Genomic DNA, 12,909 nt, shown 5'->3' with positions numbered 1-12,909 from the left:
CTATATAGAAATACATATTGCAAAGTAGTCAAAATGGCTACCTCAGTAGTTCTAGTGTTAAAGGTAGTGCTAACAGATGGGAGGAGGTTCGCAGTGCTCTGGTCTGATAGCTACGGACTACTGATATGGCCTTGTTAGGGTCTTGTGATACTTTTTGATAAACTCTACTGTGATGCCGAGAACCCGGGTGTAGTGAGACACCAAACCACTAGGTGTTGCCAGGTACACCAATGGAATGGATCTACTGGGTTAGTACACTAGATGTTGCTAGATACACCTAGAGAGAGGTGGTCAAATAAACCAGGGGTCAGAAGCCAGGAGATAGTGTAAATGACAGAGGGGAATAGAGAAGCCTAAGTCAGTGTGTGAGCTGATGGTCTGCTTACCGGGAGGGCGCATAGTACAAGGGAGCGAGCAGATCCAGAGCCAGGGGACAAGCAACAGTCTGTAAGGCTAAGTTCACATTTCCGCTAAAATGTATCAGTCACAATCCGCTGCTTAGCGGATTCCGTTGCTCCCATAGACTTGTATGAGCAGCGGATTGTGACTGATGATGCTGCGTTGCACCCTCCGCCCGACTGATCAGTCGTGGAACGACTGACCGCCGGGCGGGAGGAACGCAGCATGTAACGTTTTTTGAGCAGCGCGATCCGTCGGATTTCGCTGCGCGTGCTCTCTGGCTCCCTGCACACGTCACCAGCTTTGGTTGGTTACCTAATATTTACCCTGGTTACGGTGCAAGGAGCCAGCGCTAAGCGGTGTAGGCCCGTAACCAAGGTAAATATCAGGTAACCAAGGTAAACATCGGGTGCTTTGCTGTTACCCGATATTTAGTCTGGTTACGTGTGCAGGGAGGCCGACACTTCCCCGCCCCCTCCCGCACTCCGCACATGTATGTACACACACACACACACACACCTGTCCCCAGCCATGCAGACAAGCACTGCCATTGACACCCTCGTCTGGCCCCGCCCCCCGTTCGGCTCCGCCCCCTCGTGCACTCCGCATGTACACACACTCACACATACACTCACCTGTCCCCACCCATGCAGACCGCAGCACTGCCACTGACATCCTCAGCGCCTGGCCCCGCCCCCCCGCTCGGCTCCGCCCCCTCCCGCATTCAGCATGTGTGTATATACACACACACACACACACACACACACACACACACACACACACACACACACACACACACACACACACACACACACACACACACACACACACACACACACACACACACACACACACACCTGTCCTGCAGTCCCTGCGGCACTGACGTCCTCAGTGCCATGGCCCCGCTCGGCCCCCCCCCCCAAACTCCGCCCCCCCCGCACACAACGGAATCCGACAAAGAATTCTGTTCTTTGTCATCCGTTGTACAGCGCATCAGTCACATGCGTCAAGCAGCGCATGTGACTGATACAAAACAACGGAAATGTGAACTTAGCCTTAGCTGAGGTGTCACATAAGTACAATGGGGTGAGCAGAGCCAGAGTTAGGGGACAAGCCGCGGACAGGGAGACAAGTCAGAGAAGGGGAGTAAACTGGATGGGATATGCGAAACAAGATAATGGGACAAGATCAGGTCAGTCACTTACGGGAACCAGAGACGTGCACTGCTAAACAGGAACTCACTGGTGGTGTTCCGGAGAAACTGCTCCAAGATAAAGCAGAGCAATCACCCGGAACGAGGGTCCAGTGAACAGACCCCCTTCTCCACCACAGAGGACTAGACCGGGAACCAGGGAAAAGTATGAGCATCACCATCAGCCCTGCAAGAGAGCAGAGCACCGCTGATCAGAATCATGACATCTACTTTTTAATGTTCTGTTTTTGGAGGCTTCTTACTCATGGCCGATTCTGTGCCGCAGGAAGATGGTCCTCTAACAGATAACGATATCTCATAGCAAAGATAACCCATTGCCTGCTATATAAAGCTCTGACCTAGTACTGGCCATGCTTCTCTTCAAGACTCCATAGCAGTGCTTTATTCTGAGAACTGTATTTCTGTACTTCTCACAAAAGAAAAATAATAGACATGTCCAAACTGTGTAAGACATTAAACTATATCACCCAGCAGACAGAATAAAAAGCTATTTATATCTAATCGACATAATATACTCCACATCATCAGACACGGGGTCTTCTTTTGGGGATGCATAATTTCATTATATCTCTTTCTAATGTTTCGAAAGGCGACAAATCCGAGACATAATGTCCTAGCTATCCAATTTCATGCTTTGGAGATCAGGTAATAATGTGACACCCATAAAATCTACTTAGGTTTATTAATATGTATATTATGATGGTCATTAAGACCTGCTCTGGGTAGTTGATGTATCTAAAAGCTTGGGCTCTTATCTCTCTCTGCTGCATGTTCGCTCGGCATCATAATTGTGTCCTTCCTCTCGGATATGTGTTAAGTGAATGTTCTGCGGATTGTAAGATAAGCTCGGTTTATGGGTCAGAGAAAAGTACCCAAAAGAAGCTAATTAATACTTGTATAAACGATAGTGGGAGAATAGATACAATATTGAGACTTGCGCTATGCAGCTTTTGTACACCTAAGGGTACAGAATACCGAATGCCTTGTTTGAAGAGGCATTGAATTTCTGAATAACCTTTCTAGTAGGAATCAAGTGATCTACATATTCAGCTTTTGACATCTGCGCTTTCTGCGCTGAAGACTTAAAGGAAATCTGTCACCAGGTTTTTGCTCCCTCCATCTAAGAACCGCATAATGTAGAGACAGAGACCCTGATTCCAGTGATGTGTCACTTACTGGGCTGTTTGCTGTCATTTTTATAAAATCAATCTTTTCTCATGAATATGCTGGACTACCTGGCAGGACACAAAGTAGTCCTCTAATGATCTACTGCTGATTAGATAATGATTTTAGCAAAACTACAGTAAGCAGCCCAGTAAGTGACACGTTGCTGGAATCAGGATTTCTGCCCCTACATTATGCTGCTCTCAGATTAGGTGACAAAACCCTGGTGACCAATTCCCTTTAATTGGAAATCTCCTTGTTATCTTTTCAGATCTCCATAATTAAACACACACTTATCTTTTATTTAAGGAGTCTTTTGAATTCGAACCGCTCCAATAGCCACTTAAAGGCTTTTTCCGCACAAGCAGTTTTTGGAACAGAAACTGAGTGGACACTAAAGCTGGGTTTACACACTGCAACATCGCAAAGGACATCGCTGTAACGTCACCGGTTTTGTGACGTAACAGCGACCTCCCTAAGTCTCTGTTGAGTCGCTGGTGAGCTGTCAAGCAGGCAAACCTGGCCAACACCTCAACAGCGATCCGGACCTGCAGAGCGACCTAGCTGGTTGTTGGGGACGTTGATAAGCAGCTTTTTGAAAGGGAAGTTGCTAACAAAGTCGCTGCAAAGTCTTTCACACACTGAAACTTTGTAGCGATGCATGCTGCACAGCGGGAAACAAAGGACCCAGGAATGGTCCTGAACGATTTGTAGCGATTACAACGTCACAGCAGGGGCCAGGTCGCTGATAGGTTTCACACACTACAACATCGCAAACGACATCGCTATTGCGTCACAAAACCGGTGACGTTACAGCGATGTCGTTTGAGATGTTGCAGTGTGTAAACCCAGCTTAAGGCTAAGTTCACACACTGTGTTTTTTTAAATTGTGTGCGGACAGCGAAAATGAAAACTCATAGACTTTGCTGGGGAAACAAAGTCATGCAGTTTTGAGGCCAAAAATGCGCAAAAACACCGCGAAAAACGCACTGTGCGCACATAGCCTTAGCCAAATCTTCCTCCATAACACATTGTATATTCGCTATATAGATGCCTCATGAAATGTTAGTAAATTAGCTAAGAAATGGCAGCAGCGCCTCTTAATCAGCCCATGTACAGACTGACGCTGTAGAGAATTGTTATGATAGATTAACACAATACAGAACGGAGTAGATATGGATTATGTAAAAGAATAACTTTTTAATAAACGTTTTCTCTCTTCTGTTCAGGAAGTAAAGTCATTGAGCATGGCCTTTTATTCAAAGAACTGTTACAGACCCCAAATTTCCGTATTACTGTAGTGGACGATGCAGATACTGTGGAACTGTGTGGTGCCTTAAAGGTAATGTCTACAGAGATAAAGAAGTGACATCCTTGTCTATATTCATTGACTCAGTAGAAAAGTGTGGTCTTGTAAGTGTCTTGGGTCCAGTATGGTAGTAGGACAATCCTAGTGTTTTTCAGGAGCCCTGACATGTAGATGGAAATCTTCCATTGCCCAGGATTACCTTTTCCTTTTCTAAGGCAGTTAATGCCATTTAAAGGGGTTTTCTCATCTCCATGATCCTATCCCAATATTTAGTAGGTGTAGTGATGATAATATTAGGAAATAACTCTAAATAGAAATGTAGTATAGTTCTTCTGTTTAGCTATGTCACTTACCTCATGTGCAGGGCATTACAGCTTAGGTATCCATGGTTACAGTCACTCATATAGTGTTCATTACTAGCTAGTGGTGGGAACAATGGATACCTAAGCATCTGTACTGCCCTACACATGAGGTAAGTGACCTAGCTAATCAGAAGAACTATATTACATTTCTAATTGTAAGCATTTGGTAATATTAATAATAATAATAATAATTACACCACCTGCATATTGGAATAAAATTTTGAAGACTGGAATACCCCTTTAACTATTCCTTAGAAAAGGTAATCCTGGGCATTGGAAGATTTCTATTACATGCCGGGAATCACGTCTGATAATATAGGATTCACATTTGCCTGTTTTATATCTAGAATTTGCTCGGTTGTGGCCAGACCCTGTCTGCTTATGTTGAGTGCCTGCAGCGAGACATGACTCATCCTCATCAGTTTCTTGCCAGTGAAAGTGTTGAGAAAGTTTCACTTTTATCTTTTTTTTTCTTTTTTTTTTTCTTTTTTGACATCAGTTCAAGAATTTGGTATGTGTGTGTGTGTGTGTGTGTGTGTGTGTATATGTATGTATATATATATATATATATATATATATATATATATATATATATATATATATATATATATATATATATATATATATGTATGTATATATATATATATATATATATATATATATATATATATATATATATATATATATATATATATATATATCATTTTATATATTTTTTAATTCTATTAATGATTACAGTTTTCATCTTTAAATAGTTTAGATCACAAAGATGAGAAGCCTTGTGATTACATTGCTTTGTGTACAGATTCTTAGCTTGCCAGAGCATTCATGTGCTCACAGCAGAAAGAGGAGTAAGGGTACCGTCACACTTTAGCGACGCTCCAGCGATCCCACCAGCGATCTGACCTGGATCGCTGGTGCGTCGCTACATGGTCGCTGGTGAGCTGTCAATCAGGCAGATCTCCCCAGTGACCAGCCCCCAGCCAGCAGCGTCACGTGGAAGCGGTGCTGCGCTTGGTAGCTAAGGTAAATATCGGGTAACCAAGTGCTTGGTTACCCGATATTTACCTTGGTTACCAGTGCACACCATTTAGCGCTGGCTTCCTGCACTCCTAGCCAGAGTACACATCGGGTTAATAAGCAAACCCGATGAGTACTCTGGCTACTTATGCAGGGAGCAGGAAACCGGCACTGGCAGCCTGAGAGCGGCGGACGCTAGTAACCAAGATAAATAACGTGTAACCAAGCAAAGGGCTTCGCTTGGTTACCCGATATTTACCTTGGTTACATCTTACCGCAGGCTGCCAGACGCCGGCTCCCTGCTCCTGCACATTCAGATCGTTGCTCTCTCGCTTTCAAACACAGTGATGTGTGCTTCACAGCGGGAGAGCAACGTCCAAAAAATGAACCAGCTCTGTGTGTAACGAGCAGCGATTTCACAACAGGGGCCAGATCGCTGCCCAGTGTCACACACAAAGAGATCGCTAATGAGGTCACTGGTGCGTCACAAAAACCGTGACTCAGCAGCGATCTCACTATGTGAGAAGCACCCGTAACCCATTGCTAGCATTTTACTTCCTGGAGAGCAAAAGAATTGGACCATTAAGGAGTATGGAAAGCTTTGTTTAGAGGGTTTGGGTTTTTTTGTTTGCATAATTTACTCCCGATTCATCACTTCCATATATATATATTTTTTTTTTGTCTTCTTCCTATTTTGTCTTGTGGTATTAGTTGCTTTTTTTGGCATCAAATTAATCAAAATGGTGCACATAATTCATGAATTTTGTGAAAAGTCATATATTGGTCTTTTTTTTTTTCCTCCCATGTGTCACTGTTTTTGCGACTTTTTGGCCCCACAAGTTGCGCCTTGTGTAAATTGGTGCAAGTAAGGTGTCAAAATACTGGCACACTAAACAAATTACACTAGTGCATTTTTGCCAAATTTTGCAAATTTTTATAAAAAGTCAGAAACCTCTGGAATCCCTAAACTCTCTGTCCACAAAGCTAAAGAAGAAAAAACAGACTGGAACGTGTAAACTAGACTTCAAAAAAGGTGCAAATAGAATTAGTTAGGTGCAAAAAAAAGAAAAAAAAACACAAAAAATACAAAACTAGACAAGAAACTGGAGCAAAGGCAATGATGAATTGGGACCTTACCCTTTCTGTGGCTGACTACAGAAGTCATTAAAGAGGTGGTTCACCACTCAGCATAGTGGCCACACATCGATGTAAACCTCATAAAGGCGGCTTTTTTCAAATACCTTGTTTAGTCAATTGTGCCTCTGAGCAGGGCTATTGTAGTCCGCTCATCCCCATCACATGACCCCCCCCGGGTTCTGTGACCTCTGATGTCCAGTGATGTCGTGTAAACTTCCAGTTGACCCAACATCACTGAGGTGGGCCCCAGTCTCCCTGAGTGACTGGGCTGTGGGCGGAGTTTCACCGCTTGTCACAGCCCTGTATCGCTCCTGCTTGCGGCGCTCTGCAGTGAAGGAGAATGTGCGAGATGCTGCGCTGTGACGCTGGGCTGTGTTGAACGGTGAAACTCCGCTTACAGCCCAGTCACTCAGAAAGACAGGGGCCAGCCTCGGTGATGTCTGGTCAATAAAGAGTTGACGTAACATCACCGGATCTTGGAGGTCATGGAGCCTGGGGGGTCACGTGATGGGGATGAGCGGACCACAAAGCACCGCTCGGAGGCAGAATTGACTAAACAAGGTATTTGAAAAAAGCCGCCTTTATGAAGTTTACATCGATGTGGCCACTGTGCTGAGTAGTGAACCACCCCTTTAACTAAGATTCCTTCACAGAGCTCTTTCTTATAGGTTATAACTTTTAGGCAAAGTTCACACAATTAGTATTTGAATCTTTCTGCTGCATATTTTTGAGCAGAAAAGCCACAGCATCTTACAGCTACAGTAAAGTGGATGAGATTTAGATAAATTTCATGGCCACCCCGCTTTTTTTTTTTTTTTTAACTTCCCCCTCTGTTATGGAAACTGACTTGCAGTTCTATGTTGAAGTCTGCAACATCTCAATTTCTCTTGCAGAGAGAATGAATTTTATTTGCAGATTTTCCCCATAGACTTGAATAAAATGAGGAAGATTATACTGGTAAAAAAAAAAAAAAAACCATCTGAACATGACCATACTTCATTTAAAGTTTTTATCAAGTTTTATAAAGTTTTATCAAAAGTACGTTAAAAGAAGTTTCCAATACAAAGTAGGTTTATTTAAAAAATGACATAACAAATAGACAAATTCAGCTCCAGAAAAAATGCATGTAAAAAAACGCAAGTTCAAGTAATGGAATTTTAGGTAATTGGTGCAAAACTCTGCAACACTCAAAACAGCCTTCGGGTCTGTGCACACTGGTTAGATGAGTTTCTTAAGCAAAATACGCACCCTCTGGCAGAATTCCGCAGATGCGGCAAAAAAAAACGTACCCAAAATCTGCGTGTGGTTTTTACCACGGTTTGTTGTGTTTTTGGTTAGGATTTGCCAGGATTTTGTCCCTGCGGTTTTTAACCATTATCTATGGCAAAACCGCAGGTACCTGCGGAAAAGAAGTGACATGCTGCTTCTTTTTGCTGCAGAACCTCTGCAGCAAAACCTGTGGGGGGAAAAAAAAACCGCAGTGTGCGCACAGCATGTTGTATTTCTGATACATTTTGCAGAGGAAGGATTGTATGACCTTTATGAACAAAACCCACACCTTTTTTTTGCAGCAAAAATATATAATTATATATATATATATATATATATATATATATATATATATATATATATATATATATATATATATATATATATATAATAAAAATGTGTGATGTAATTTTTTTTTATTTATTTATTTTTTTAAATCATTTGAGTGTAAACTAGGCTAAACAGCCTTTAGTGCCACATGTAAAGGCACTTTAGAGTGCCACTTTATAATATGTAAGGGGTTTGGCACATTATTTATCTGCAGGATATCTATCTATGCTATCTACCGTATCTCTTTATCTACATCTTTACAGCTCTTTGAGTATATTTGATTGCTTTATTATTTCTGACAACAAGAATTTAAATAGTATTCTAGAAAGTAAAAGATGTTAATTCATTGCATACGCATGATATTCGCATGCCATATGGATGTTAGGCGAGAAAAATATTGCACACTCACACAGCACTCGCATGACATACGGAGAGACAGGCAGAACAATCTTCCCACTTTTCGGGATGAGTATCAGAGCGGTTATTTATATGCTGATGTGAGCCAATCCTAAGACTTAAGAATATTGAATAAAAAAAAGTGCAAGCAAAATGAATGTGTCTTATAGTTGTGAATAAATGGCAATCTCCTAATACCACAATGAAAGTTTTCAGAAGTAGAAAATAAATGTATTGTAAAGTATAATGCCCCAGCCGCTGTGTTGCTTATTACACCAGTACAGCATTCGTCTGCACTTGTTATCTGATTCTAGCATTACACATCCCTTACTCAGCTCCTACACAATAATGGTGCCCTATTATTCCCGCGCCCGCTGAGCTCGGCTCACATTTTTCAGTCCTCTATTGTACGACATGTAGCAAACGTGATGTTATTTCTAAGGCTTACTTTTCCATTTAAATCCATAAACATCTAACACTCCTATTACCTTTAAAAACATTAAATTGCCCATTACCTAATGTGCCCTGATGGTCTATTTATCTGGTTGTGATTTTCCAATGTGGTGTCCTTTCCTTGCTATGGACACTCATTACTTAAAAGGGCATTTATACTACGCTGACTTGTAGCTCTGCTGAACAGCAGAATTACTTTTGCTTCATTTAAATGCAGCGCAAGTCTAGGAGCTCAGAGATGAGGTAGGAATAGCTGTTTGTTTTTTTATTTGAATGTCATTTATTATTACTTAATTTTAATTCATAATAACTAATACACAGGGTTTTTATTAAAGTGGTGCGTGTGTAATGTGTATGCGTGTACATATGTATGTGTGTGTGTAATATATATATATATATATATTGTGAGACTGTGACCGGGGTTATCTATGACGGCCGGTATGTCTCGCCCCGGTTGTGCTCACTCCATGATAGAAAGTAAATCCACTCTAGGGTTAATGCTGTTTCCCTACAGGCTGAAGGAAGGGTTAAATGGAAACAGGAACGAGGGGCAGGTGTGCCGGGTGTGAGGGAGTGATCACAACTCCCTGAGTCTCTGCTGGAGAGACATATATATTGCTGTGGATTTTTGTTTGGACATTAAACACCGTGTGCTGTGAAACTTAATGCCTGGATCCCGTGTCTTCTGCTGCGCAGCCGACCGCGCTACCTCACATATGGTGGAGAATCGGCGGGCATGCCAGCCCGGTGAGGTGTACTTCCTTTTCTGGTGATCCGGTAGCACATGTCCTGGATTCAAGCAGCTATACTACGGCCCAAACCCAGCGACGCCATGGAGGACATACTAAGGCATTTGGCGCAGGCTAATGCACAGCAGCAGCAGGCTAATGCACAACAACAAGAGGCTAATGCACAGCAACAACAGGTGAATACCCACCTGCTCCGGACGTTGGAGCAACAGCAGCAACAGCACCAGCAATCCTTGAAATTGCAGGAAAAAAGGCACCAAGAACAGATGGTTCTCCTGGCCAAGTCAATCCGTGCCGGACCGGCAGCAACAACCCCGGGACCGGGTGACGACGGCAGCGTCCGGAAAGCGGTGAGACAAGCGTTGCAAAAGATGACCCCGGGGGATGATGTGGAAGCGTTCCTGGCAGTGTTTGAGCGGGTGGCCGAGCGGGAAAAGCTGCCGACCCCCCAGTGGGCTGAGGTATTGTCGCCCTATCTGACGGGGGAACCCCAAAAAGCGTACCTGGACCTCGGTACCGAGGACGCCATTGACTATGTGACCCTGAAAGCCGAAATACTGGCTCGGTTGGGGGTGAATACCTATGTACGGGCTCAGCGGGTAAATCGGTGGTTCTATGAGGAAGCCAAACCCGTACGCTCCCAGGCCTATGACTTATTACATCTTGTAAAAAAGTGGTTGCAGCCTGACACTCTGAGCCCGGCGCAAATGGTGGAAAGGGTAGTAGTGGATCGTTTTGTGCGCACTTTACCCGTCACCGTTCAACGGTGGGTAGGACAGGGTGACCCGAGTACCCTGGACCAATTAGTGTCCCTGGTAGAGCGGCATGTGGCTACGCAGGACTTGATACGGGACACTGAGACTTTGCGTACCGCCCGTCGGTCCGGCCCCTCCAAGCCTAGGGCCAAGGACCCACCGCCGACACCGGTACAGGAGTCCGCTACCATCCTGGCTGAGGCCGCGCCCGCCGTTCCTGAGGTCCGGAAGGCCATGTACCCTAAACGACAACTTGTCAAGGGGGTTTCCTTCCCTATTAGATGTTGGCGGTGCCAGCGGGTGGGACATATGGAAGCCCAGTGTCCCCTGACCACGGAGCCCATGGATTGTGGGGTTACCCGGCGGGGTTCAATGTATGCTCAGGTGGTGTGTACCGCTGACCTGGTTCCCCCAGAGACTGAGCCCCACTTGTGCCAAATACAGGTGAATGGATGTCCGGTTACAGGATTGTTGGATTCCGGAAGCTTAGTGACCCTTGTGCGATCCACCTTGAGGGCTAAAGTAAAGGCCACAGGACGTACCGTGGGGGTGGTTTGCATACATGGGGACCGCCGAGACTATCCCACGGGGATTGTCACCATCACAGCACCTTGCGGTCAGGTGCAACATGAGGTGGGACTGCTTAACACTCTTCCTTATGACGTGATCCTAGGACGGGATCTGCCCTATTTTTGGACTTTATGGAAGGGAACCCCTAGATCCCCTCCGATATTGGTCAGTCCGGGGCCTGAGCCCTACAATCCTGAATCCGGGACACCTGCCGTAGGGGTCCCCATGATAGGGACAGAATGTGAACCCGATAGGTCGCCCCTAGAGGTATTGGCAGGAGAGGCTGAGACGGTCGAGCCCATCCCGGACTTGGAGGCATCCCCGGATGCGTTTGGGACAGCCCAACTCCAGGACCCTACGTTAATACATGCCCGGAATAGGGTGTTAGTAATTGACGGGGTGGCCCAGCTGCCCGGTGCCCAGGTAAGGTACCCCCATTTCGCTCTTAAACAGGATTTACTCTACCGGGTAGATGAAATACGGGGCGTGGGGGTGGAGCAGTTGGTGGTTCCCCAGCCGTATCGCCGGCGGGTCCTCGACTTGGCTCATAAACATCTGATGAGTGGCCACCTAGGGGTCAAGAAAACGCAGGAGCGAATATTGCAAAGGTTCTATTGGCCCGGGGTCTTTGGGGAGGTAAAACGGTTCTGCGAAACCTGCCCGGAGTGTCAGCTTACCGCACCACTGGTCCACTTTCGCAGTCCGTTGGTGCCGTTACCCATTATAGAAGTCCCTTTTGAACGGATAGGGATGGATCTGGTGGGGCCCCTCGTAAAGTCCGCTCGAGGGCACCAACACATCCTAGTGATCGTTGACTATGCCACCCGGTATCCAGAGGCGATACCTCTCAGACATACTGCGGCAAAGCTTATAGCTCGGGAGTTGTTTTCTGTGTTCTGCCGGGTGGGGTTGCCCAAGGAGATCCTTACGGATCAGGGGACCCCATTCATGTCTAAAGTGACCAAAGAACTATGCCGGCTACTCCAGATCAAGCAGTTGCGTACGTCTGTGTATCATCCTCAGACGGATGGGTTAGTAGAACGATTCAATAAAACCCTGAAAACCATGCTAAAAAGGGTGATCTCCAAAGACGGGAAGGACTGGGATATGATGCTTCCCTATTTGATGTTTGCCATCCGAGAGGTGCCACAGGCATCCACGGGGTTTTCGCCTTTTGAATTGTTATACGGGCGACATCCTCGGGGATTGTTGGACCTGGCAAAGGAAACATGGGAGCAAGAGCCCACCCCCCATAAAAGTGTGATTGAACACATTTTAGGAATGCAGAACCGCATAAGCGCGGTCATGCCAATTGTGAAGGAGCATTTACAGGAGGCTCAGGCCGCGCAAAGCGGCCGCTATAATAGACAAGCCACCGTGCGGACCTTTAAACCCGGGGATCGGGTGTTGGTATTAATCCCCACGGCGGAGAGTAAATTCCTGGCTCAGTGGCAAGGCCCCTACGAGATAAAGGAAAGAGTCGGGGTGGTTAACTATAAAGTATTGCAGCCCGGTAGGCGGAAACCTGAACAAATATACCATGTCAACCTATTAAAACCGTGGCAGGAACGGGAAAGCCTGATGGTTGAGTTTCCCCCATCTCCCTCCTCTTCGGGTCGTTCACTCCCGGCTTCAGCGACCTCCGGAGAGGACGAACCGGAAGTAAGGATCGGAGAAGCCCTCACCAAGCAACAGAGGCGAGAGGCCAGACGGCTGGTTCAGCAGAACCCCGATGTCTTCTCCGAGTTGCCGGGTAGGACCAGTCTGATACGACATGACATTG

At 45.5% G+C, this 12,909-nt stretch overlaps 1 protein-coding gene across 1 annotated transcript in view; it reads left to right on the top strand.

Moving 5' to 3' along the window:
- GPD1L (glycerol-3-phosphate dehydrogenase 1 like) overlaps positions 1-12,909 on the top strand; it is a 55,022-nt gene that overhangs the window by 20,688 nt on the left and 21,425 nt on the right. Inside the window, exon 5 of the mRNA XM_075316646.1 lies at positions 4,006-4,118. Within this exon, the coding sequence (XP_075172761.1) occupies positions 4,006-4,118 (113 nt within the window). The remainder of the gene's footprint in view (positions 1-4,005; positions 4,119-12,909) is intronic.

The sequence above is a fragment of the Anomaloglossus baeobatrachus genome, chromosome 6, assembly GCF_048569485.1.
Source record: "Anomaloglossus baeobatrachus isolate aAnoBae1 chromosome 6, aAnoBae1.hap1, whole genome shotgun sequence".
In the NCBI taxonomy this organism is placed as follows: domain Eukaryota; kingdom Metazoa; phylum Chordata; class Amphibia; order Anura; family Aromobatidae; genus Anomaloglossus; species Anomaloglossus baeobatrachus.
This window is presented reverse-complemented; position numbering and strand designations above follow the sequence as displayed.